General features: G+C 46.3%; 1 protein-coding gene across 3 annotated transcripts in view; it reads left to right on the top strand.

Annotated features, from left to right (window-relative positions):
- The first annotated feature begins 5780 nt into the window (after positions 1-5780).
- LOC142564345 (uncharacterized) overlaps positions 5781-25258 on the top strand; it is a 72994-nt gene continuing 53516 nt past the window's right edge. The window contains exons 1-3 of one of the 3 annotated variants that reach the window (XM_075675315.1): positions 5781-5838; positions 7275-7335; positions 20770-20861. In XM_075675315.1, the coding sequence (XP_075531430.1) occupies positions 5799-5838; positions 7275-7335; positions 20770-20861 (193 nt within the window). In that variant the 5' untranslated portion in view covers positions 5781-5798. Of the gene's footprint in view, positions 5839-7274; positions 7336-10519; positions 11347-11428; positions 11678-12184; positions 12232-20769; positions 20862-25258 lie in introns of those variants that run through there. The other 2 variants (XM_075675317.1, XM_075675316.1) reach the window with 2 other exon arrangements.

Genomic DNA, 25258 nt, shown 5'->3' with positions numbered 1-25258 from the left:
CGCAGAACGTGTACACGCGCCAGCGGAGCGCACGCGGTGAATGCAGGACACACAGCGGCGCAACAAACGTGGTGAGTGTAGGACTAAGTGCGGCGCACGCGGTCACTGTAACTCGCACAGCTGTACGCGACAGTGAAAAAAATTAAACACTGCCGAGTGGTAATACAATCCACCGTACACGAGTGGTTCTGTACACGTGGCGAGTCACGCGCACAGCTCCGGCACACGTGGTGATCATAAACCACCAGCGTTACACGCGGAACAGCCTGACACACAAAAATACAAAGCACGCGGTGAATGGAAACCGAACACGTGCACAAGCGCAACACTGGCGAATGTAGATGCAATCCGCCGCTCACAAGAAGGCCGTGTCACACGCACGAAGCTTCGCACGTGGGGACTGAAGGTTCCTCACTCACCAAATTCCGCCGTGTAGTACAGGAAATAATCCATAGTTACACACGCAAAAGCCTGGGAGAAGTGGCGAGGAACGCGAGCCATGCACAGAAACACGGTAGCCGACGTCGTCGAGAGCCTCGCTGAGGGTGCCGTACTCGCCGGAGTGGCGAGCCACGGTCTCTCGATGCAAAGCCCTGTGCTTTAGCACCGAGCAGCCGTGCGTGAGCACGCACGCTCGCACGAAAGAGAGAACTGGGCGCGCCTAGCAGAGCCTCAGCTACCCCGTCGTAACACGTGCTTCTTGCAGCGAAGAGCCAATTCCAACTAAGCGTCTCGGCACTTTTCAGAACAGGCCATGGTCAGGAGACACGATGCTCTCAAATCCCTCTGAGCTATTGGCCCCTCATTTTACTGCGAACGATGCCGTAATTTTCACAAAGGCTTCTAAAAAGGAAGTAGCCCTGCTTCGGACTGTCTGCCTCATCAGTTCCCGTGTGTGACCAAGTAATATGCGTCGTGGGATGACTACAATACCATGATCGCTAGTTACTGCCAAACATGTCTTCACACAAGTCGGACAGCAGGTCACCAAAAGTGAGCGATGCCTGCTTCATACGATACTATCGAAGTTCTGGCGCAGACCTTCGTTCCTTTATATTTAGATGCCGAATAATATAGCATGCCCACAACGCCGAAAGCGCGATTGAGTGATAAGAAACTTGCTAAATAGCTTCCCACCCTCTCCCGTACGCAGCCATGGCCCTACCACTCACTAGAAGGTCTGACTGAAAACAATTGTGATTGTTTCGCCTGGCGCGGCGTGCGCCCTTGAGTACCTCGTTGAAGAATGGACACAGTGGGAGAAAAGCATTCAAAGCCCATTGTTTCAGGACCGACTAAGGGCCGTCCAGAGGGCCCATGATGTCGCTGAAACGCTTGGCCTGACAGTGCCAACGTGGGAGCGGCCCGCCTTGACTTAAGAAGTCGAGCCTCCGGACCTCATTCCAATAAATGTTTTCACACACACACACAGCGAGCACACACCAGACAGGCAAGCGAGAAACTATTGACCGAATGCGGCGCACGCGCGTCGCCTGCCCCCAGCGTTGCCAGGAGTGGCAGACAGCTGCGCCGCGTCTAGTGGATGCCCGGCTGGTTCATCCTCCTTTCTCTTTAGGTCACGTCGTCTGCGAAATGTGCTGGTGCCCTGCACACGGAGACAACACGGAGCGTCTCGATTACGTTACCGTCAACGTATCATTTTGGTATTATAGAAGGGTAGTTTAAGTGCGTCTTGGATGAAATAAAAAGAAACTAAATATACAACGCAAAAGCGAACGACAACCGCAACATATCAAGCACATTCACACCTGATAATATCATATTCGAGATTGACAGTCTAATATCGAAAATGAAGCAGGTGTGCTGTCCCTGCTCCTTGCCCCGAACATAAAAGAACAAGGTCACCAGGTGCTCATGGAATGCCTAACGCGTCTTTTATGAGGTATGCCGATCGATGCCCTAAATGCCTCTGATTTATATTTGATAAATTTCTCACCCGAAAATTGAATGGAGTGGAAGCATGCAATAAGTGTTCCTAAATCAGAAGATCGCTTGTTACTTGCTCCGACCGTCCGATAGCCTTCCTCTGTACCTCATCAAAAACACAGGAACATGTGTCGTTCAGACTCATTTCAGAACATATCCAACGATGAATGTCGACGTTAACGCGATTGCCATTCAACCAATGTAGCGACTAATGGTATTGTTTAAGACACGTACTTTATGTGGAATCTGTAGGGGTCGTTCTGTGACATGCACTGTTTTGGCTACATGCGACACACACTGTCTTCGGGATAGGCCCACTCCTCTGCGATGCCCGCTCCCTATATAGGTTCGGCCTCGGGCATTACAACACATGACGACAGCTGTATGATCATCACCTCCTGCAAGCACACCAATCTTCCTGATGAGTTTCTCTGTGTAAGTCCCAGTCGGAACGGTAAAAGTTAAGCCAAGAAGCACGACGCCATCCTGTCGCTCTAGTCACGTGCTCAACCGCGATGCGACACCTGCCTCGCACCTAGTGGCGCTTCCTAATCTTGCCAGCGTAGTGAGAACCCAGCTGCCAAAGAGCTGTTCCTTCTGCCCAAAAAGTAGTTGCCTTGCGTGCTGCGTGCAATTAGTACACCGACTAAAGAGGTTGAGGTGGTTCAGGCACAACGACCAGATCTATTGCTTCGTAAATTGCGAATAGGGCTCTGCCCCACTTCACCACACAGTGACCGGTTACTGTTTGCGGAGCTGAAATCCTCCATCAACACGTCAAGCCTGACATCCCTAAGAATCTGTGTAGTAGCTCCGGCAGTGTATTATGTGTGTGTGCGTGTGTGTGTGCGTGTGTGTGTGCATGTGTGTGTGTGTGTGTGTGCGTGTGCGTGTGTGTGTGCGTGCGCGCGTGCGTGCGTGCGCGTGCGGTCCCACTATTGTTGTCAGGTGCAGTGCGGTCCCACCACCTATCTGGTGCACAACAATAAACATCTTCGAGGCATGACTACTGTCCTAGGTTCCAAAAAGTAGTTTTCGTTCGCATTTTACTGAAAACTATCCTATAGTAAAATATAGAGTTTAATTGAGGAGCCTTGCTTCTTCGAAATGAATTTGCTGTACAATATTTTCATTGGCAGATAAAACTTGAGCATTCACGTGGCTGTTCAGTGGCAGGGAGGACGTTTAGGTAATTTCCCGTACGTACAAATACTCCAACGCGGATTGAACAGTCAAATTTTCTGGACATGTGGACGCAATTCTTTCATCTTTAATGCTAGAGCATTACTGGACTCATTGTTCGACGACCCGCCATGATTGCTTAGTGGCGATGGTGTAGCGCTGCTGAGCACAAGGTGGCGGGGTCGTATCCCAGCCACAGTAGCCGAGTTTCGATGGGAACGAAATCAGGAAACATCCGTGTACATAGATTTAGGTGCACGCTAAAGAACCCCAGGTGGTCTGAATTATTCCGGTCTGCCTCATAATAAGATCAAGGTTTTCCTACTGGAAAACCAATAAATGTCACTTACAAAACCAATAAATGTCCCACAAATTATGTCACTTTCACATATCAAAGAAAGCTGGCCGCGTTGAGGATTCAATCCCCTGCCCCACCGCCACGGTGACGCAATGCAGCGTCGCCGCTGCATTGCGTCACCTTTGCAACAGGCGGCAGTGGTGAATATCTTCGAGGTTATGCACGTAGTTAGACTCTTCCTGGTGGGTATTTCACGAGGTGACTTGAATAGCTCGCGCCTGCATCATCAGGCAAGACAGGAAAACGTGGCCGGAGGTGCCAGTTCACTGCCGACGAAGTATGAGACCATCGATAAGCAGCGGAACGTGCGAAGCGAGCTGCTGCAGTGAAACAACGTTCACCACTCCAGCCTGCGACAACGCGAAAGCCAGAGCGAGCGGCTGCGGACCGAGCACGGCGAGCTGCAGTGGCCGCAACGAGGCAACGAACACCCCCATGTCCTCGACGAGCAGACAAGCGGTTAACACAACGGTCGCATTTACGCATAATAAGAATTGCTCAGGTGCCCCCATAGTTTTCCTGTGAGGCATCAATTTCTTTGACCTTCTATCCATCTTTCTGTTCTTCCATACGGTCCTTTTTCATGGATACCACGGACAGTGAGCGAGAAGATCAGGCAGCAGTCCCACAAGACCCGTGACCTCATCACCGTGGCGCGGATGTCGAGGAATGTCCATCCTGAGCATAACCGCAGCAGGCGACGGGCCAGAGCCGCCACTGTTCTCAAGAAAATCCGCAGCGACTAGCGCAACGTCAGCTTCGTCGACGCAGCGGTGTACTGTGGGGGCCGCGCCTTCTCCGCTGTCGTCCTCGAGCTCAAAGAGCAAGTCGCCAATCTTCACTAGTCCGCACCGACAACCCGGCCGAGCATCTGGCCATCGCCTTGGTCATGCCGGACGGCGAAAGAGATGTCATGTGCAGCGACTCGAAGTCGGCAATCAAAACTCTTTAGAGCGGGATCGTCACCGAGCAAGTCCTGCGCGTGCCCTGGTCGCGCGGCGGCGACGGTATCAAGCACCGCGCACTAATCTGGTTTCCCGCACACCTTGGACATGTCGCGGGCCCTCCCTCGAACCCCAACGAGTCTGCGCACGAGGTGGCGCCTGCGCTAACCGACCGCGCCGGTTCAGGGCAACGGCTCCGCGACAACGAGGTTGCGGTGAACATGGACGCACCCACCACGTACAACGAAATTACCCAGCATTATTACCTCAGGCGAAGTGTGCACCCACGCCCACACCACAAACTTAATAGGCCTCAGACTCTTACGCTCAGACAACTGCAGACGGAGACGCACATTAATCTCAGCACCCTGCACGCAATTTATCTCGAGGTAGGCCCTAACGACGCTTTCCCCCCTTGCTGGGACATAGCCACGCTAGCGCACCTGCTCTGGCAGCGCAAGGCAACGAACACTAGTCCCGACATTGCCTCGACCAGATGGGAGGCGACCCTCCGCTGCCCCCTCTTAGCCAATCGACCCTGGGCCGTCTAGCAGGCCTGCAGAGCAGGCGCAGGGTTGGCCTGACGGTCACGACGTTATGAGTCGCCCGCTGCGCTCTAACACGCGCCTTTCTGGACCTCAATAGGGTTTCCCATATTCCATATTATAGTGCAGTGTCTATTTTGGTTAATTAAGCATACAGAAGGCAAGCCGTAAGCATTTTCTGCAATTGCTTAGGATATAAGAAACGTACAGGAACCTTTAACATTTCCTATAAAAAATTGGCCGCGACAATGTAAGCACTTGTGGTTATAGAGAAAACAGTTTGCACACTGCACTACTTAATTTGCATGCTAACGTAGCAGTTTGCCCATAAAGATGATGAACAGCTCTGACATTTTCCATCTGACATTTATTAAGGTATTTCTCCTTTAAAATGTGTTCAACAATTATTACAAACGTTCTTGTGTTAAGGGGGAGAACACGGGTCTTAATGAATATCTAATGAATCATCAAGAGTAGCGTCACAAGGCAGGAGACATTGAATATTCAGTTCGCGCTGCCTCCGCGAAATGCTTGCGGTTTGTTTAATAGCCATATCACATGCACGACAGCTCATTAAGCACTATGAGGTCGGCTGGACTGAAATACAATAAGGTCACTCCATATACTCCTAATGAGTCTTTGCAGCGAACGTTGTTATGGATAATGCTCCCTAATGAGATACACGAAGAAAATATTCTTATTCCTGCTTGTCTGACATTCGTCTGCAGCTTTTGCGCATAACTTGTTTAAGTTAACGATATTTTTCTACTCATGAGAGGGCTTTAGTCTACAAATCGCCCCTATAAAAAGAGGCCGCGCTAAATGGTTTACTGTTTCTTTGTTCTCTTGAGCCGGCAGACGAGTAAGTAACCTATATTTACCGGTGCGCTTTCTTAAGTTGGGCAACAATACGCACAATAGGGTCCGCTATCCCAGAAACGCGGTATGTAATCTCTGTGGTATAGTTGTGTTTCGCGTCTGCGGGATATTTCCTAGCCGAGGTGTCATTGGTAACCTAAGAAACATGACTGCAAATGCAGCACTGTTGAAGCACCCGAAGCCTTAAGAAAACCAGAGTTCGTGCTAGAGTTTTTTTGGCACCAAGATTTCTTTCTTATTTGTGCGCCAAAATATTAAGGACGCGAGCGCCCGAAAGAACTTGACAATGCTTTATTAAGCTACACCATTCAATGCTTTAAGCTACACCTCACATGATATCTGAAAAAAAAAATTGGAAGACGCTTAAGCTCCGCCTTCAAGAGTGGAACGCGATAGCGTTATCGCACGGTGTTCGCACTGCAAACTCATTCGCTCGGCATGCTCTTGAGTCACACAAAGACGAAACGTGCGCCTGAGCGAGCGGAACTAAACAAACGACTCGGTGTCTCGGAGGGAGAAACGATCTACGTGAGCCAAACGTCGTGATCGGCACGGACAGCCGGGTCGCGACGCGCCATGAAGGCGGACGCGATCATCGGGCTGACGCCTCGATGGGATCGTCCTCTATCTTGCTTGAGAGCTCCACGCACACGCATGACTCCTCGCCAGCAGCACGGCACACATCGCCGGGGACGCTTTCCCACCAGACGCGCTAGGACGCAGCGAACACGTCAAAGGCGTCCCGCATCAGACGCTGCACCTAGAAATCGCGCTGTGAGCGGAAAGGGGAGCCGCGTCGCGTAAACACGAGAGTTCGCGTAACGCACGCTGGAAGTTGGAAGGGGATAGAGGGAGAAAACTTATTAAACGCAAGGGTATTGATGATGATGATGATGTGTAGTGTTTTATGGCGCAAGGGCCAGGTATGGCCAAAGAGCGCCATGACAAATGGTGGTGTTAACGATGTATTATGGAAGATGTGACTTGGCTGTAAAGTGGCCTAAAAATAGTCGCTGTAAAGTGCGTAAAATCTACGTGCTATAAAATTATGGCGATGATTAATGACGAAGACTGTGAAGATTAAAATCCATCGTAAAAGAATGATGCATTGTTTAAAATATGCGAGACGTTAAATTGCTTACAGCACTACAGCCTCGCCAGAGCCCTTGAACCACAAGGGCCTAGAGGCATGTGCTTATTCAAAATAATTATCGCAGCGACATCCTCAGAAGAGAGGAAGCGCTACGAACGTGTGGGGCTAATAACATGCAACACAACATCTTTCAAAAAACCTAAGACGGCGTTGGTGTCAAAGAGTGGTTCTGGACCAAGTAACATAACAGGATGAAGGGGGATGTGGTGCCTGTATGCTAAGAGAAAATGTTTTTTTCTTTCGGGTTCGGCTTCCCGACACTCCAGTAGGACGTGGAGGACGGTCAGCCTCTCCCCGCATCTACCACAGGTTGGAGGCTCGTTTCCCGTGAGTAAAAAGTTATGTGTGCCAAAAGTGTGTCCTATTCTTAGGCGGCAGAATAGCACATCTGTCCGGCGGCATTTTGTTACAAGAGGCCAGAAACCTAATTGTGGCTTTATTACATGCAGTTTATTATTTATTTCTTCGTCCCACATGCGTTGCCAGTGGCTTCGTAGTTTCCTTCTTAAGAAAGGCTTCAAGTCTGTGACAGGGACCGAAGCAGTAGGATTAATTGCATGCAATGAGATTGATGTGGCCATCTGGTCGGCTAGAACGTTTCCCTCGATGCCCCTATGTCCAGGCACCCAGCATATGATCACATGTTGGTTAGATATATATGCTTTGCACAGTGCGGAGTAGAGTTCAATAAATACTGGATTTTTGTGATTACAGAAAGACATCAAGGCCTTCACAACACTGAGGGAGTCCGTATATATAACTGATTTCGGGACTTGTGATTTGTTTATATGCTTTACGGCCGAGAGCAGTGCGTAGGCCTCAGCCGTAAAGATACTAATTTCCGGGTGCAGTACGTCGGATTCCGAGAAGGATGGACCGACGGCTGCATAGGATACCCCGTCGTGTGACTTTGATGCGTCTGTGTAGAACTCCGTGCAGGAGTATTTGTGCTGGAGTTCACGGAAATGCATCTTGATTTCAATCTCTGGAGCATGCTTTGTGACTTCCACGAAAGATATATCACATTGTATGAGCTGCCACTCCCAAGGAGGTAGCAGCTTGGCTGGATGCATTAGGCGAAGCTCGAGGAGTGGAACGTGCATTTCTTCGCTACGCTCCCTCACACGCAGCGAGAAAGGCTGTCTTACGGACGGACGATTGCGAAAGAGTGTAGCACATGTCATGTCATTAATGGTACTAAAACAGGGATGTTGGGGGTTTGAGTGGACTTTCAGAAAATATGTATGGCTGATGTATGTTCTCTGCAGATGAAGTGACCACTCATTTGATTCTACATATAAACTTTGTATGGGACTCGTTCTGAAAGCGCCAGTGGCCAGTCGGATTCCTAGATGGTGGACTGGGTCTAGCATCCTTAGTGCGCTCGGGGCGGCAGAGTGGTAAATCACGGCGCCATAGTCTAGTCGTGATCGAATTAGGCTTTTATAGAGATTCATTAAGCACGTCCTGTCACTACCCCACGTAGTCTGGGATAGAAGTTTGATTATGTTCATTGTTTTTAGACACTTTTCTTTGAGATGTTTAATGTGGGGGACGAAGGTGAGTCTGTAGTCAAGTATGACACCTAGAAATTTGTGTTCTTTGTTTACAGGTATCTGTTGTCCACGCAGTTCTATGCAAGGATCTGGGATAAGTCCTCTCTTTCTTGTAAAAAGAACACAAGAGCTTTTGTTAGGATTGATCTTAAACCCATTCTTGTCTGCCCACATTGACACTTTGTTCAGGCCATGCTGTACCTGTCTCTCGCAGACTGTGAGGTTACAAGATTTGAAAGCTATTTGAATGTCGTCCACGTAGACAGAGTAAAAGATGGCGGGTGGTAGTGAAGCACGGAGCGTGTTCATCTTCACGATAAATAGCGTGCAGCTGAGCACGCCTCCTTGGGGTACACCCGTTTCTTGCGAAAAAGGACGTGAGAGTGCATTGCCGACTTTTACCCGGAAGGTACGATTTGACAGATAGCTTTTTATTATATTAAACATATTACCGTGGATTCCCATTTCTGACAGGTCTCTTAAGATTCCGTAACGCCAAGTTGTGTCATACGCCTTTTCCATATCGAGAAATATCGATAGGAAGAACTGTTTATGTATAAATGCGTCCCGGATATTCCCTTCAACACGCACGAGATGATCGGTTGTGGAGCGCCCTTCTCGGAAGCCGCACTGATAAGGATCAAGCATTTTGCTCTGTTCAAGGAAATGAATGAGTCGCCGATTTATCATTTTTTCGAACACCTTACAAATGCAACTTGTGAGGGCTATCGGGCGGTAACTTGCCACTGAGGAAGGGTCTTTGCCTTGTTTCAAAACAGGGACTACAGTGGCTTCCTTCCACGCGGTTGGAAGGTACCCTGCATCCCAGATGGTGTTGAAAAATGTGAGTAGTGTAAGTTGCGTGTCATTGTGTAAGTTTTTGAGCATTTCATACATGATTCTATCAGATCCTGGTGCGGAACTCTTGCATGCGCTCAAGGCAGCTTTCAACTCGGCAGCACTAAAAGGGCAATTGTACGGTTCATTCTGTCGGCATTTATTGATGAGTGGCTTGCATTCTTCTATTTGTTTATATTTTAGGAAGGATTGAGAGTAATGGGTGGCACTTGACACGCTCTCAAAGTGCTCCCCAAGCGAGTCCGCCTGATCTTGTAGGGTATCGCCTTCTGTGTTTACCAAAGGGAGTCCATGTGCTTGTCGGCCTCTTATGCTGTTGACCCTGTTCCAGGCTTTCGCCTCATCTCTGAACGAGTTAATACTCGATAGAAACTTCTGCCAACTTTCTCGTCTGGCCTGTCGGCGGGTTCGCCTACCTTCGGATTTTACTTTTTTAAAGTTGACTAGATTCTCTGCAGTGGGAGAAGCGCGTAGCAACCCCCACGCCCTGTTCTGTTTTTTACGAGCGATCCTACAATCGTCGTTCCACCATGGGACACGCCGTTTGCAGGCCAAGCCTTTTACTTCTGATATGCATTTAAATGCGACATCTATTATGAATGCTGTAAAAACCTCGACTGCAGCGTCAATTCCTAATGAAGACAGGTCAGCCCATGGGATACTAGTTAGAGATCGAAATTTCTCCCAATCAGCTGTCTCAATCTTCCACCTAGGAGCGTGTGGTGGATATTCGTTTTCTTTATGTGATCTTAGCAGTATAGGGAAGTGGTCGCTACCGTAAGGGTTGTCGGTAACTTCCCATTCAAGTTCAGGCAGTACAGCCGGGGAGACTATAGTAAGATCTATTGACGAAAAGGATCGGTTTGCAAGAGAGTAATATGTGGGCTCTTTCTTATTGAGAAGGCACGCTCCGGAAGAAAAAAGGAACTGTTCAACAAGACGACCTCGCGCATCTATACGAGAGTCGCCCCACAGGGAGCTGTGCGCATTGAAGTCGCCAAGAACAACATAGGGTTCTGGCAGTTCATCTATAAAGGACTGAAATTCATGTTTAGTTAATTTGTAATGTGGGGGTATATAAAGCGAGCAAATAGTGATGAGTTTGTTTAGCAGAACAACTCGCACCGCCACTGCTTCAAGGGGCGTTCGAAGCTGTAAAGGTTGACATGCTATACTTTTATGTGTGAGAATCGCAACACCACCCGATGATGCGATGGCATCATCGCGATCTTTACGAAACGTAACGTACGTACGGAGAAAGTCTGCGTGTCTGGATTTTAAATGTGTTTCCTGTAAACACAGCACTTTTGGATTATGTTTGCGGATGAGTTCTTGCAAATCATCAAGGTTTGTAAGGAGACCTCTAATGTTCCATTGAATGATTTGTGTATCCATATTTAAAATTAATTGGTGCTGTGTTTACGGAAACGGACGGGATGCCTTAGATTACAGAACCCTTTCGAGGCCCTGTAATAGGGGTTTTGTTCTTTCTGGAGCGTTCGAGGGAGCCTCGCCGCTCCTTAGGCGCTTGGTGCGCCTTGAGGATGGGTGTAGTGTCCATTGCCTCTTGTGAGGCGCCGGACACGTGCGCTTGCGAGCGGGAAGATTTCAGAGGGAGTCCCGCCTTGGAGGGCAAGACCCCTGCGCCCACCAGCCCGGAGGTCGATGGGGCTCCCAGAGGGACTTGGCTACGCCGGCCGTTGCCAGCGCATGAAGGAACCTCGGAAGTTGAGGCAGCCTCGGCTGCGCCCTCCTTCGGGGTCGATGGTTCCTTCTCCTCGGTTGACGGAGCAGCGCTAGCTGCAACCGTCGCGGGGGCAGATGGCGTGACTGCCGACTCACTGCTTGTGGGTCGGACAGCCGCCGGAGGCCGTTGTGACGCTGCCCCCTGACGCGCCACTTCGGCAAAGCTTTTCTTTGGCAGGTATGCAACCCGCCTGCGTGCCTCCTTAAATGAGATATTTTCTTTCACTTTGATCGTTACGATTTCTTTTTCTTTCTTCCAGGATGGGCACGACCGTGAGTACGCGGCGTGATCCCCATCACAGTTTACACAGTGTAGAGAGTTCTTACATTCTTCATTTGCGTGTTCAAGGGCACTGCATTTGGCGCATGTTTGGCGGCCTCGGCAGCTCTGCGAGCTGTGGCCAAAACGTTGGCATTTGAAACATCTCAAGGGATTTGGCACATACGGGCGTACACGAAGCTTGATGTACCCGGCCTCGATTGACTCGGGCAGGACACTTGAATTGAAGGTGAGTATTAGGTGTTTGGTCGGAATTTCTTTACCGTCTCGCCTTATCTTGATCCTTTTGACATTTATGACATTCTGTTCGCTGAAGCCCTCCAAGAGCTCAGCCTCAGAGAGCTCCAGCAAATCATCGTCCGAGACAACGCCGCGGGAAGTATTCATCGTGCGGTGCGGGGTTACTACTACTTGGGTCTCCCCAAATGATACTAGCTGAGGCAGTTTTTCAAATTGCTTCTGATCGCGGAGCTCCAGGAGGAGGTCTCCGCTAGCCATCCTCGACACCTTATATCCTGGACCAAAAACTTCGGTAAGAGACTTAGATACAAGGAACGGGGAGATTGTTCGCACTTGTTTTGCTGGTTTTTCAGAGTGGATCACGTGAAAACGAGGGAAGGATTCTTTTTGTCGACCAAAAAACTGGAATAAATCATCGGTGCGCCCTCTTTTCTGAGGGCGATCAGGAAGTGGAGGGAAGGATGTTGCCATAAAGGAATTGAATTTTCGGCAATAACGCCAGCCACCCACCATGGAGTCCTACAAGGGGACGCTACAGAGACTGTAAGAACAGGTCCTGTAAACGCCAGCTGTACGTCATCACTATAACCAAATATGAAATAACCTAGGTTGGTTAATCACACAAGGTTAACCCTTGCTGCCTGGAAACTATGGAAGTAAGCGGAAGGAAGGAGAAGACAGGAAAGATGAAAAGTGAGAGAAAGACGAAGGCTGGAGGGAGAGAGAGACAGGAAAAGGCAACTACCGATTTCCCCCGGGTGGGTCAGTCCGGGGGGGCCGTCTATGTGAAGCAGAGGCCAAAGGGGTGTGTTGCGTCCGCCGGGGGGCCTTAAAGGTCCAGACACCCAGCATCGGCTCAACCCCCAGGATCCCCCTTTCCCCAGACACGGCTAAGCCGCGCACGGCTACACGCGGGAGGGTCCAACCCTCGTGTGCTCGGGTCCGTGGTGTCGCAACACACCAAACGCCTGCTTGCGCAGACGCCCCTCCGGGGGCAAGGGTATTGAGGCATCCTCGCACGGGTCCCCGCACGGGCCCAGTGCGCTCAAACGAGATGAAGGGGAGACGCGGGCGAGTGGTGCGCCAATTGTCGGGGCAGCGCCGTACATTGCGAGGAGGAGGTCTTCTGTGTTTGCCGCAAGATGGCTCTGCGTGTGCGGCAAGCGCAGAAGAAATGTAGCGGAAGCGTACTTCGCTACGCGTTTAACTGCGCCTTCTGTAATTTATATGCTCATAATTACCGATATACACCGAAGTATAACTTTCTACGGCACGTTTCTAAGGCAACACCACATTAACTAGCGCCGCTTTTGTCCCACTTTGAGCCATCGAAGACATGGCTGAGTGGTACCGTCTCCGTCTCACACTCAGACAATCTTCCAAGTTGCTTTTATTTATGAATTGCCTTCCGCCATTTTTCGCTCACGGCCAACTTCATCGACGCCCATGACACCAGCTTTTCTACGACACGAGCTCCTTAACGCTATCGCGATTAAACATGCCCGTTAACATGCCACTATACATGTCACTATACCCGTTAATATACGGTTATATCTCAGGACTTCACGAATGCATATACGCTAAACATTGACAAGCTGGAAATTCAAAAATCACTTTCTTTATAGAAACTCCTTCGGAAGCGTCAGAATGCATTATCATCAGTTAATTGACAAAACATTTTTGAAAGGACTGATTTTGAGCCATCCTATATTTAGGAGCTTAGGCAGATGCCCAATTTAAGATATTTGTTTTGTACTCTGATGTCACATTTATCAAAACGCAAGCTTATTTTTTCATTTCAGTGGCAACAAACTGTTGTCTTGCAAAATGAAAGTAGATGTAAGACGTCTTTATATGACTGCCAAAAGACTTGTGAACGCGAGCAGGTCAGCTTTATCACTCCCTACCCTTTAGTGCTCGAAAGAATTCGTTCACACGCATCAAGAAGGCGTGTAAGCAGCGCCGAATACAACCTATTGCAATGCAATGCTTTGGTGTAGTCTCTCCACTTCACCCGTGAAAGTATTGTATCTCGTGATTACGAAAAAGAAGAAGCTTTGACTCTTCCCCATGACATTTGAATTGCTTTCTATCCAGTGTCACAACAAGTGCATGGGTTCCACGCCGTGAGCGTTGGACGAGCCTGCAAATGTACTGTATCATTTGCAGTGACAAAGAAATAGTTTGGAACTAAGATCTAACTGGTGATCGAAAGCTGGCGGCCAACATTTCAATATTACTTCCAGGAAGTTTTACTAACACTGTATCACTCTAGAAAAGGCACACGAAAGATGGAGCCCCTTCAGGCTTTTCTTAGTTTCTCAGGTATCGTGTAATCTTCAATTGTTCTGCAATAAGTAACAGCTGGTGTTATATAATAGAAAGGTGACCAGTTCCATGTACGAAAAACTTTTCAAATGCTTGTAGTCGCGGTAACTTACTTATGAATTGGAGTGCCGCCAGACTATACGCTGGGAAAATGAATTCAGGGGACGCTATCACTGACTGTCTGCGAATTTTTTTTTACATTTTGTTCGTTTCTTAGTGATAACTTTGCGATTATCACTGGATTGCGAAGCTTTGCCAACTGCTTCAGTAACAAATGGGATCTCCAGAGAATTCCCGTGGCAAACTCATAGCTGTTTTTTTTTTCGTCCGTTCCTGCCGTAGCGTAATTTCCAGGTGAAATAATGCGTGCTACTGAGGGCACCTCCTCAGAAGTGTCAGTATAGTTAAAAATTATGTTCAGACTTTCTGGGGATTTGTTTGCTAAATACTGATCAAGGAACAGAACAGTTTAAGAGAAAGATACGAATTCGCGATTTCATTAGTATCACTTTCAAAGGACATCCAGCACGCATATTTCAAAGGGTCGCAAAATCACACCCAATCTTCCAAGCATCCCGTGTGTAGTTGCCTGTTACAAACATCGTAGGTCATGAAATATTAATTACGAAGCGTATATATTCTGCAACGCTCGTATTTTGTTCCTTATAAGCAGGTAATCACAATGTCACAAATTGTCAATTACGTTTCGAACAATTTCTGTCACTTTTTCTGCAGATATACGGCACCCTTAGCGAAGTCTTGAAATCCGCGACGTTGGAGATCTCGTTACGCAATAACTCCAAACTACACGCATACCAAACCTTGCCCATACAAAGCTTATGTCAATAAACTACAGATTGGGAGTGTACTACGAGCAGGACACTAGCATATGTGTGTTAAAGGTTCAAAATGGTTTTTCATTCTTGATAGGGCAGTCAATGTAGCAGTTACGAGCGGGCATGCCTACAGAAGCGAAGCGTGATCAAAAAGAATGCAAGTGTGGCAACAAAGTTTACATTTATGTGCCATTAGCGCAGGCTCATGGCAAGGGCAAGACTACACAGTGAAAAAAAAAACATTGGACGTGGGTCTAAACAATTGTAATGGGTGCAAAGGTACCCGCTAACAGACAGACGCTCAACCTAATACATATATATATATATATATATATATATATATATATATATATATATATATATATATATATATATTTGTGTGCGTGTGTGTGTGTGTGTGTGTGTGTTTGTCGCTTTGGTTGAGCGTCTGTCTGTTAGCGGGTACCTTTGCACCTATTATAACTGTTTATATATTATTTGTTTATAATATATGTATATATATATATAAATATATATATATATATATATATATATATGATCACTAACACTTCCAAATATTGGTACACCTTTTCACGGAGTGACGAGCTCGTATTCGCAATCTAAGTCATTCAGAAATGGCGCCAAGCATGCCCCTCTGTGGCTATTCCGACTTTCGTGCAAGCGTAAGAGCTTCCTGGTGATTTTTCTGCGTTGCCCTTTCTTCTGTTCTTTGAGAATACCAATCAGAAGAATGAAAAATAAATAATAAACACGCTTTACAAAGGAAGTTATTAAAATCAGTAATACTTCAGGAAGTAAATGGTTGTTTACGTCTATGGGGTTATCAGTTATCACTAGTTATGCCCGTTTTGTTTGTCTTTCCTAATTTCTTGTTTTCCGAAAACTCCCAACTGTTCTTTTACGATCACTTTGCGAAAATGTATTTGAACTTGACTGTTGCAGAAAGTCTTTCGCTGGGCTGACTCAGAACAGGGACGAGTCTTCGAACAAGTTCACTTGCTTTGCCGACCAAAAGTTTTAGAAACCACAGAAAAGTGTTGTATAGGGATGCCCTAAGCTATCCTAATGTTGGGGAAAATGCTACAAATAAAGTCTTCGAGGTACTCCGCGTCACACCAGCACTGTTTATGTCATGTACTGAGCAGAGTGGAATACGAATGAATCACCAAAGCAGACTGATATGTGTCCCTGCTGAGGGTAGGGAAAAGTGGAAGGCGGAAGAATCACAAACGGTTTCGACATGTTATCGGAAGAAAGAAATGCAGAATATTACAGCGATGAAATCTTATTCACCGGCTCATCTTGAATAAAAAACAATATTGAGTTTATTTTTCTTCAAGACTAGGTTTTTGTTCGCATAAGAAACGTGTTCTCAACAAGCAGCAATTTTTTTAAGGTTATTTTTGTGAGTTACCGAAAGGACGTCGCACCTAATGAACCTCAAGCAACGTTCTTTCGTTTGAAACTTGTCTATTCATTGTAACGGTCATCTGAAAAGTGGGTTAATATTCTAACCTCAGCCTTAGGGAATATTTCCCGAAGGAATGTTCACAGTGACACTTCTTGTTTTGATTAAGAGGCCACCCACGTGTATTTAAAATAGGTAGGGCAAATTTCGCTGAGTTATCATCAAAGCTTTTGAAAATTGTTTCCTAACCATCCAAGAAAATTCTTTTACTTGATACCCTACAACCCCAAACACATTTTAGAGTGTGTATAGTGTTCAGCGTTTTGCTAGAGTACAGTGAATTAAAACAGCTAAAAATCTGAATTTATTTGCTCGAAAAGCCACGACATTACGCAACCGTATTTCAACATGTTAGTCGGCTGCATGCCCTGCTCATCCCCGTACCGCATGGTGTGTTGTATATGGTACGCATTTAAGAACTCTTGGCTAATAAATCGGAAAGAAAGAAAACTCGTAATATTTACCTGTAGTCTGTCTCCAGATTGGCACGCAATTACACCTACTGTAGCACTGGAAATATTGCTTGAGTTATTTTTTTATATTAGAGTTCATGACAGTAGCTCATCCCATACCAAGCGAAATGTTTGCAAAGAAAGAATAGTAATAATAATAATATTTGCGGTTTTACGTGCCAAAACCACTTTCTGATTATGAGGCACGCCGAAATGGAGGACTTCGGAAATTTTGACCACCTGGGGTTCTTTAACGTGCACCTAAATCTAAGCACACGGGTGTTTTCGCATTTCGCCCCCATCGAAATGCGGCCGCCGTGGCCGAGATTCGATCCCGCGACCTCGTGCTCAGCAGCCCAACACCACAGCCACTGAGCAACCACGGCAAGTAGCAAAGAGAGAAGTTGGTTGCATATGTTTACCATTCCTAAATATCAATGAAAACAAACAAGGAGTTCGTTTACTTGTTATTCGCCTAGTTTATTGTTCTCGTAGAAAAATTCATTCTGGTGGTAGTGTGAAGCAAGCCATAATTGTTACGAGACACCTTGCACATTCTACCCGTTCTTTGGAGGACTGCGAACACCATTTCTACACGGAAGAAGCAACTTGGTGGCAAAATATAAGGTTTCCGCAGTCTCTATTGTATAAGAGCACGATTACTAGTGATGAATACCATATCAAAAATGAAAATCACTGCAGCGTTAAGAACAAAAGTAGCCTGGGGTTACCATGTCCTAATATTATGGGTCAGTGGCTTGCGCCAAGCTGCTAAGGTGCTAAAATCAATGCAGAGCACAAACTGACATTAACTCAAGGTGCATCATTGATCGAGCATAGATACACATTATGACTGCGACATAGTCACACGAACGTCATATCATTGAATTTTGAAGAATATTGTACTAGATGTAGGCGCAAGAAATGCACTAATTCTCGCAGGGCAATGTTTGAAGCTTTTTTTCAGTGGTTATCTGTGGAATCTTGTGGCCATCATTAAGGGTTGCGCAATAGAAGTCGGTGGTAACTCCATTAGACAGGATACCAATAAGCTATCGCAGGAGACGAATGATCTGATCAAGAAACGCCAATGTATGAAAGCCTCTAACCCTACAGCAAAAATAGAACTGGCAGAACTTTCGAAGCTAATCAACAAGCTTAAGACAGCTGACATAAGGAAGTATAATATGGATATAATTGAACATGCTCTCAGGAACGGAGGAAGCCTAAAAGCAGTGAAGAAGAAACTAGGAATTGGCAAGAATCAGATGTATGCGTTAAGAGACCAAGCCGGCAATATCATTACTAATATGGATAAGATAGTTCAAGTGGCGGAGGAGATCTATAGAGATTATTCGAAATTCGAAATCCCGAAGGTAACGCCGGAAGAAGTAAAGAAAGCCTTAGGAGATATGCAAAGGGGAAAGGCAGCTGGGGAGGATCAGGTAACAGCAGATTTGTTGAAGGATGGTGGGCATATTGTTCTAGAGAAGCTGGCCACCCTGTATACGCAATGCCTCATGACCTCGAGCGTACCGGAATCTTGGAGGAACGCTAACATAATCCTATCCATAAGAAAGGGGACGCCAAAGACTTCAAAAATTAAATACCGATCAGCTTACTGTCAGTTGCCCACAAACTATTTACTAAGATAATCGCAAATAGAATCAGGAACACCTTAGACTTCTGTCAAGCAAATGATCAGGCATGATTCCGTAAAGGCTACTCAACAAGAGACCATATTCTCACTATCAATCAGGAGATAGAGAAATGTGCGGCATATAACCAACCCTTATATATAGATTTCATTGACTACGAGAAAGCATTTGATTCTGTCGAAACCTCCGCAGTCATGGAGGCATTACGGAATCAGGGTGTAGACGAGGCGTATGTAAAAATACTGAAAGATATCTATACCGGCTCCACAGCCACCGTAGTCCTCCATAAAGAAAGGAACAAAATCCAAATAAAGAAAGGCATCAGGCAAGGAGATACGATCCCTCCAATGCTATTCACAGCGTGTTTACAGGAGGTATTCAGAGACCTTGATTGGGAAAAATTGGGGATAAAAGGTAATGGAGAATATCTTAGTAACTTGCGATTCGCTGACGATATTGCCTTGCTTAGTAACTCAGAGGACCAATTGCAATGCATACTCACTGACCTGGACAGGCAAAGCAGAAGGGTGGGTGTAAAAATTAATCTGCAGAAAGCTAAAGTAATGTTTAACAGTCTCGGCAGAGAACATCAATTTACAATAGGTAGCGAGGCACTGGAAAGGGTAAGGGAATACATCTACTTAGGGCAGGTAGTGACGGCGGATACGGATCATGAGACGGAAATAATTAGAAGAATAATAATGGGCTGGGGTACGTTTGGCAGGCATTCTCAGAGCATGAACAGCAGATTGCCATTATCCCTCAAGAGAAAAGTGTATAACAGCTGTGTCGTACCAGTACTCACCTACGGGGCAGAAACCTGGAGGCTTACGAAAAGGGTTCTGCTTAAATTGAGGACGACGCAAAGAGCTATGGAAAGAAGAATGATGGGTGTAACGTTAAGGGATAAGAAAAGAGCAGATTGGGTGAGGGAACAAACGCGAGTTAGTGATATCTTATTTGATATCAAGAAAAAGAAATGGGCATGGGCAGGACATGCAATGAGGAGGGAAGATAACCGATGCTCATTAAGGGTTACGGACTGGATTCCAATGGAAGGGAAGCGTAGCAGGGGGCGGCAGAAAGTTAGGTGGGCGGATGAGATTAAGAAGTTTGCAGGGACGACATGGTCACAATTAGTACATGACCGGGGTTGTTCGAGAAGTGTGGGAGAGGCCTTTGCCCTGCAGTGGGCGTAAGCAGGCTGATGATGATGATGACCATGGTGATTATGATATTGCAAGTTTTTTTTCGAGTGGTTTTCGGCGCGGTCATAAACACTAACCGTAACTGAATCGCGCGTTATATGTGAAACGCGACAACTTTGACGCATAGAACGACGACGTATTGCTTTGCAAACCTGGGGTTTATTTAGACACACCTGAGACACAGTGACCCGCATAGAAAAAGGAGCGCTGAAAATGAACTAAATTGACTTCTTAATGCTACAAGGCAATTCAAGCGCGTACAAGCCTGATAGAAGGAAAGCGGCTCTATTGGCCCTCGTGGACTGCTGGGTACCTCCTAGCCAGTAAAAAGTTATAGAAGCAATTAAACTATTCCTTTTTACGAAATTTCAACAGGTTATTCTGCCATAGTACACACCAAGTCCAGAGAAAATAATAACGCTTGCTATAAGAAATTCAGGCGCGGATGTGGATATATAAGAAAAATATATTATTCTATTGAATTTAGTATAAAAACATGTCAATACTCGTTGCATTGAACATTTACTGTTTGTGAATGAGTGAATTTATGTAGACAAGTATCAATAGAAAATTTTGAACTTCTGCATGAAATATGCTGTCTAGAATTCCCAGGAAATAACATCAATCACATTTTAGAAAATTTACTGATTGTAAGATGACAAATCTTTATAGAAAGTCTCAAAAGAAAGAGCTTTAGAAGCTGCGAGAAAATTACTTTACAATTCCGTACGAAGGAAATCAATACACCTTGAATTTACCATATGTTGAGTGTGAATGGCTAGATCTCCATACACCAGTCATTATATAATTGCTACAGATATTCAATGCGCGTAACTTACATATTTGTGTTAAAGATAGAGGGCGCACACGATCTCAAACAGTTGTAGTTCTTGTAAACTGCTGCCAACTATATAGACAGCGACTTCCCATAGCGTTCTTTTACACTGGATAAGAACTCATTACACGGTTCAAAGCAACTCAAATTTATTTTTTCTACACAATTGTTGCTGCCTACAAGAAATAACCCCAAGTCCTTCATTTCGGAAAGTCCGTATTTGGAGCATGCGAGCATGTAAAATATCAGGCGGAAATGAAGCGCTTTGCGTTCTTTTTTTCTCTCTCTATTTGCAGAGGCGTCAGGTTGTATATATCTAACAAGAGTATGAAATTACGAAGCAACACTATGCTTGCAATTTTTTCATGGCTTGCTGTCCCAATTACAAGTGAGTGTCTGTTTTCATTTACATTGTTATTCAGCTCACAATAAGCGGCCTACACACACGATTTCACCGCCCTCGCTATCGCGCACTGTCACACCTATCCTACGTGAGAAGGGTGTCGGGGGCACCGAACAGTGCCTTTCCTCGGCTTGAACGTGTGGCACCACCAGCGCCGACATTGCTTCAAAGGCAACAACATATTTAGAAAAGCAATGAAGCTACTATAGCTGATCACAAATGATAAGGGTATGCTGGGTAGAAGAGCACTATCTATGATTTCTTCAATAAATATTGAGCGGATGTTTCCTGGAAAGACCACATAAAAACTAACTTTACTGGAAAGAAATCTTTGGGAAAACCGCGGTACACAAACAAATAAAAACATTGCTTGGGAACAATTCGTGCACATGGAATGCGCTACGTGATTTCTCGTCTACATTAAATAATGCTTTATGTTTATACTGTGCTTGTAGCTGCTGTTGAAGATGTGATTGTTATTGTTCACATTCAATGTCATGTGTAATTAAATCTTCGTTCACGGTGAGCTGCTCTTAAAAGGTCTTTTTACCTCTTTAAGCTCTCGATGTTATCTGCACCGAGTCCTTTGCAACTAAATTGCCTGAGGATGGTCCCTGAGGTTCCCAATGAGCTCAGTTTCCTACATTTCACCATCGTTCATCTCGTGCACCTACGCACCACCGCTTTCCCTCGTCATCCTAAAGCAACCGTTTCCCAACGAAAAACTATACCGCACAGCTTCCGGAGGCGAAGCTGCAGTGTCGCCTTTTCCCCAAATCCATTGTTGCCCTCAAATACCTAGTGGAACGCTCTTGTCCACTTGTCAGCGCTTTCATTGAACCCAGCCGCAACTTTCATGTTATGGGGCGCCATAGTAAAGGAAATCATCATTCAACTCGCGGCTATCATTTCAATGGGCCAGTTGGCGTTTGCGGGATATGTACTGCCCGCTCGGCTAATCCCTCCTCGTGGGTATGTGCCATAGTATGGAAATCATCATCATATGGAAACCATGACATCATGAAGAAAATCATCATCATGTGAACCGACGAATACGCTTTTAGCTGATGCCTCTTTGTGGGTCTGTGTCATAGTATGAAAATTATGCAGAATTACTCATCTGCTGACACCTATGTGACTTTTAACATTTCCTGGCCGATGCCTCGTTCTGGGTATGTGCCATAATATCAAAACCATAATCACTACCATGCGGGGACCATCGCAAAGAGCTGGTTGGTGTTGGCACTAGAGTAGTGTACAAGTGGTTGGAACCTAATGGTTAAAGCATCGGGCTGCTGTGCATGGCTAGAATCACTCGGCGAAACACGCTTCAATTTTGTCAAGTGCGTGCGAATATACTAGTCAAGAACCCCCCGAACGAGCGACGATCAGACAGACCGACGGAGCCAGGGTAAAGCATGGAATATGAAACGAAGAATGTTTTGCTTAAAAGCATGCATCGTGATGCTTTTGCGAAAACTATATATCCCTCAACAACGTTAATAAGACGGCTACCTTGGACGATGTATTTATTAGGTCCTTTATCGCATGTATGAAGATGCCTACTTAGATCGGTTTTTGCTCTGCTTCCCACGCGATGGACCTGGAGGAAACAGCGTTCGTCACACTTAATGAGCTTTACCAGTTCGACGTTATGCAATTTGAACTGCGCCGTGTCCTAGCCGCATTGAAGCAAATGATGGACTCTCTGCTTCAAGGGCTGAAAGGATCCACATGCCTCTGTTATGTAGGCAATGTCATTGGGTTTTCACCCACGTTCTATACATACCAAGACCGTGTTTCCGTTGTGCTTGAAGTTAATTTCGCCGTGCCGTACTGTTGTTAAATCCCTACAAGATCCTGTTTTAGACATTGCCGAATTACCATGTTTCGGCATCTCGTGGAGGCTATCAGAGTGCCGCCCGACACACGCAAAATTTGATCTGTGACCAACTTCCCCTTACTAAGGTCTGCCAAAGATGTTCGAGGTATCGTGGGGTATGGTCTTATTTTCGACGCTTTATAAAGAATTTTGTACTAATTGCGAGGCCACTTCATGATTCAGTATTTGCGATGCCTCAAGAAGCCGACATTTTCTCCCAGCTCGCTCCCCCTCCTCACTACGTGACCCTTTCTGGTACACAATAATAACATGGTTACGGCGTAGGCGCTGTCCGGCCGAACGTCAAAGCGGACATGAATGTTTTAAAGCCCATCTTAGCAGGCTTGAGCCTGCTTTATAGGTAGATTGCTCATATACTAACAATGAGTACCTTGCACTTGAGTGGGCCATTGCAAGGTTTCACCCTTACTTATTCAACAGACCAATCACAGTAGTTACAAATTTCCACGCCCTTTCTGAGTCAATATTAAAATATGCTAATGGCCTACTCGCCCAGCTGCACCTACAAGCATACTTGTACTCAAATATCTACAAGAAGGGGTGCTTGCCACACACCGCCGATAGTTTACCTCACTATACTGTGGCCGACGCCGCCTCTACAGGCAGTAATAAAATGTAATACGTCTTTTCTGTCTTTGAGTGCTTACACACCGATGACAAGCAGCGCCGCCGTGCCACATTGATTCAATTAAAAAAGCGGCTTGAATCATTGCCAGAGATACCTGCGTGCACATTTCACTCTCTGTTGCGGCATCTTAACGTGTACCTTGACGGCTCCCACCTCTTTCTAGCAGTAGCATCACATTTCTGCCACATCCCTCCTCCACGATCTTCACTACGATCCAACTACTGGGCATCTTGGCGACTCTCCCAAATGTGACTCTCGCACTGCTTTTTTTCTTGCCCTGCCTCGTCCGCTCAATGCGATCTGCATCATTGCCTGCGAGCTCAGTCAACGCCAGAAGAAGCAATCTATGCAGAGCTCAACATAACTAACATGGATAAAAGTCCCAGCAAACGCATTCTTCCGTATCGGCTTTCGGCTTTTCGGGCCTTTCTTCAGATCTAAGTCCCAGCTGAGTGCTTCTTCTGGGTAAGATTTCATCTTTTCAGTCCTTTTGCAACCTCTGCTTCTGGAAACGGGTGGGTGGTCACCGCTAATGATTACGGGACGCGTTATGTAATAACAACAGTGCTTCCAACTAGCTGTGCTACAGTCGTCGTGAAGTTTCCACTTCATGACGAGATTTTAGTGCATGATAACCCACTTCCACTATGGACCAACCAAGGCCGCAACTTTCTTTAGAAAGCCATCAACGACATAGCGCTCCGCTGCTCCAGCCTGCCCTCACTGACGTGTCACACTCATTGATGTAGTTTCCAAATACATGTACCCCGCATGGGTGCCGGCGTCAGCCAGCGTTCGGTGTGTTGTGAAACCACGGACCCGAGCACATGGAGGTCAGACCTTCCCGCGTGTAGCCGGGCGAGGCTTAGCCGTGTACTGAAAAAAGGGAATCATGGGGATTGAGCCGATACCACGTGTTTGCACCTTTAAAGCGCCTCGACTGAGACGTCACTCCTCTTTGGCCTCTGCTTCACATACATGGCATGCTCGGACAAGCCTACCCGGGATAGATCAACAGTGACCCTTTCTCGTTCTCAAATCCACGCTCTTTTTCTTTACAATTCTCTTTCAATACTGTACTGACTTCTTTTATCTTTTATTTACTTCCCATTTATCTTGGTGGCAAGGGTTAACCTTGTGTGGCTAACCGTTCTTGGCGGCGTAGTACTTGGTTAGAGCAGCGGTGTGCAGCGGGCATCGGCAGGTCTTCTTTTGCAAGAGCTCCTGTCACGTCCCCTTGTTGGCCTCGATGGAGGGTGGGTAGCACGGCGGCCGAAATTAGGTAAGGACTTATGGCACCCGCTTCATTCCTTAAACTACCGCCCCACCCTCTTTCCGAAAGAGGACGCACTGGGGAAATATTGAACTTTTTTTGTCCAAAGCAGAAAAATGTTTCCCCGCTATCACATCATACAAAGCGAAAACCCGAAAAATACTGTGCAAACCATTTCCCTATTTCTCGTTGCCAAGTGTCTCACCGAAGCACTGGACCCTGGCTACAAGGTCAACAAAATGGCTAGAGCCGACCTCGTACTTGAGGTTCGCGACAAGCTTCTTTATGAAATATCTCAAAGCTCGTGACCTTTCATGACATTCCCATCACAGTGACAGCACATCGATAAAGAATACATCCACAGGAGTCACTTTAGAAGATTATATTGTCAGCTTGCTTGAAGAGGACCTTCTGGATAACTGGAAAGACTAGAATTTTATGAAAGTGCAGTAAATAATATTCAAGCTTGAAAATAAAAACCCCGCAAAGTATTTGATACTCACCTTTACAACGGTTGTACTGTCAGATTTTCTAGAAACCAGGTAGAAAAAGACAAGAGTACGGCTTACATTTCCCGC

The sequence above is a fragment of the Dermacentor variabilis genome, chromosome 11 (genome assembly GCF_050947875.1).
Source record: "Dermacentor variabilis isolate Ectoservices chromosome 11, ASM5094787v1, whole genome shotgun sequence".
Taxonomy (NCBI): Eukaryota; Metazoa; Arthropoda; class Arachnida; order Ixodida; family Ixodidae; genus Dermacentor; species Dermacentor variabilis.
The sequence above is the reverse complement of the archived record's forward strand: the minus strand, read 5'-3'. Positions and strand labels throughout refer to the sequence as shown.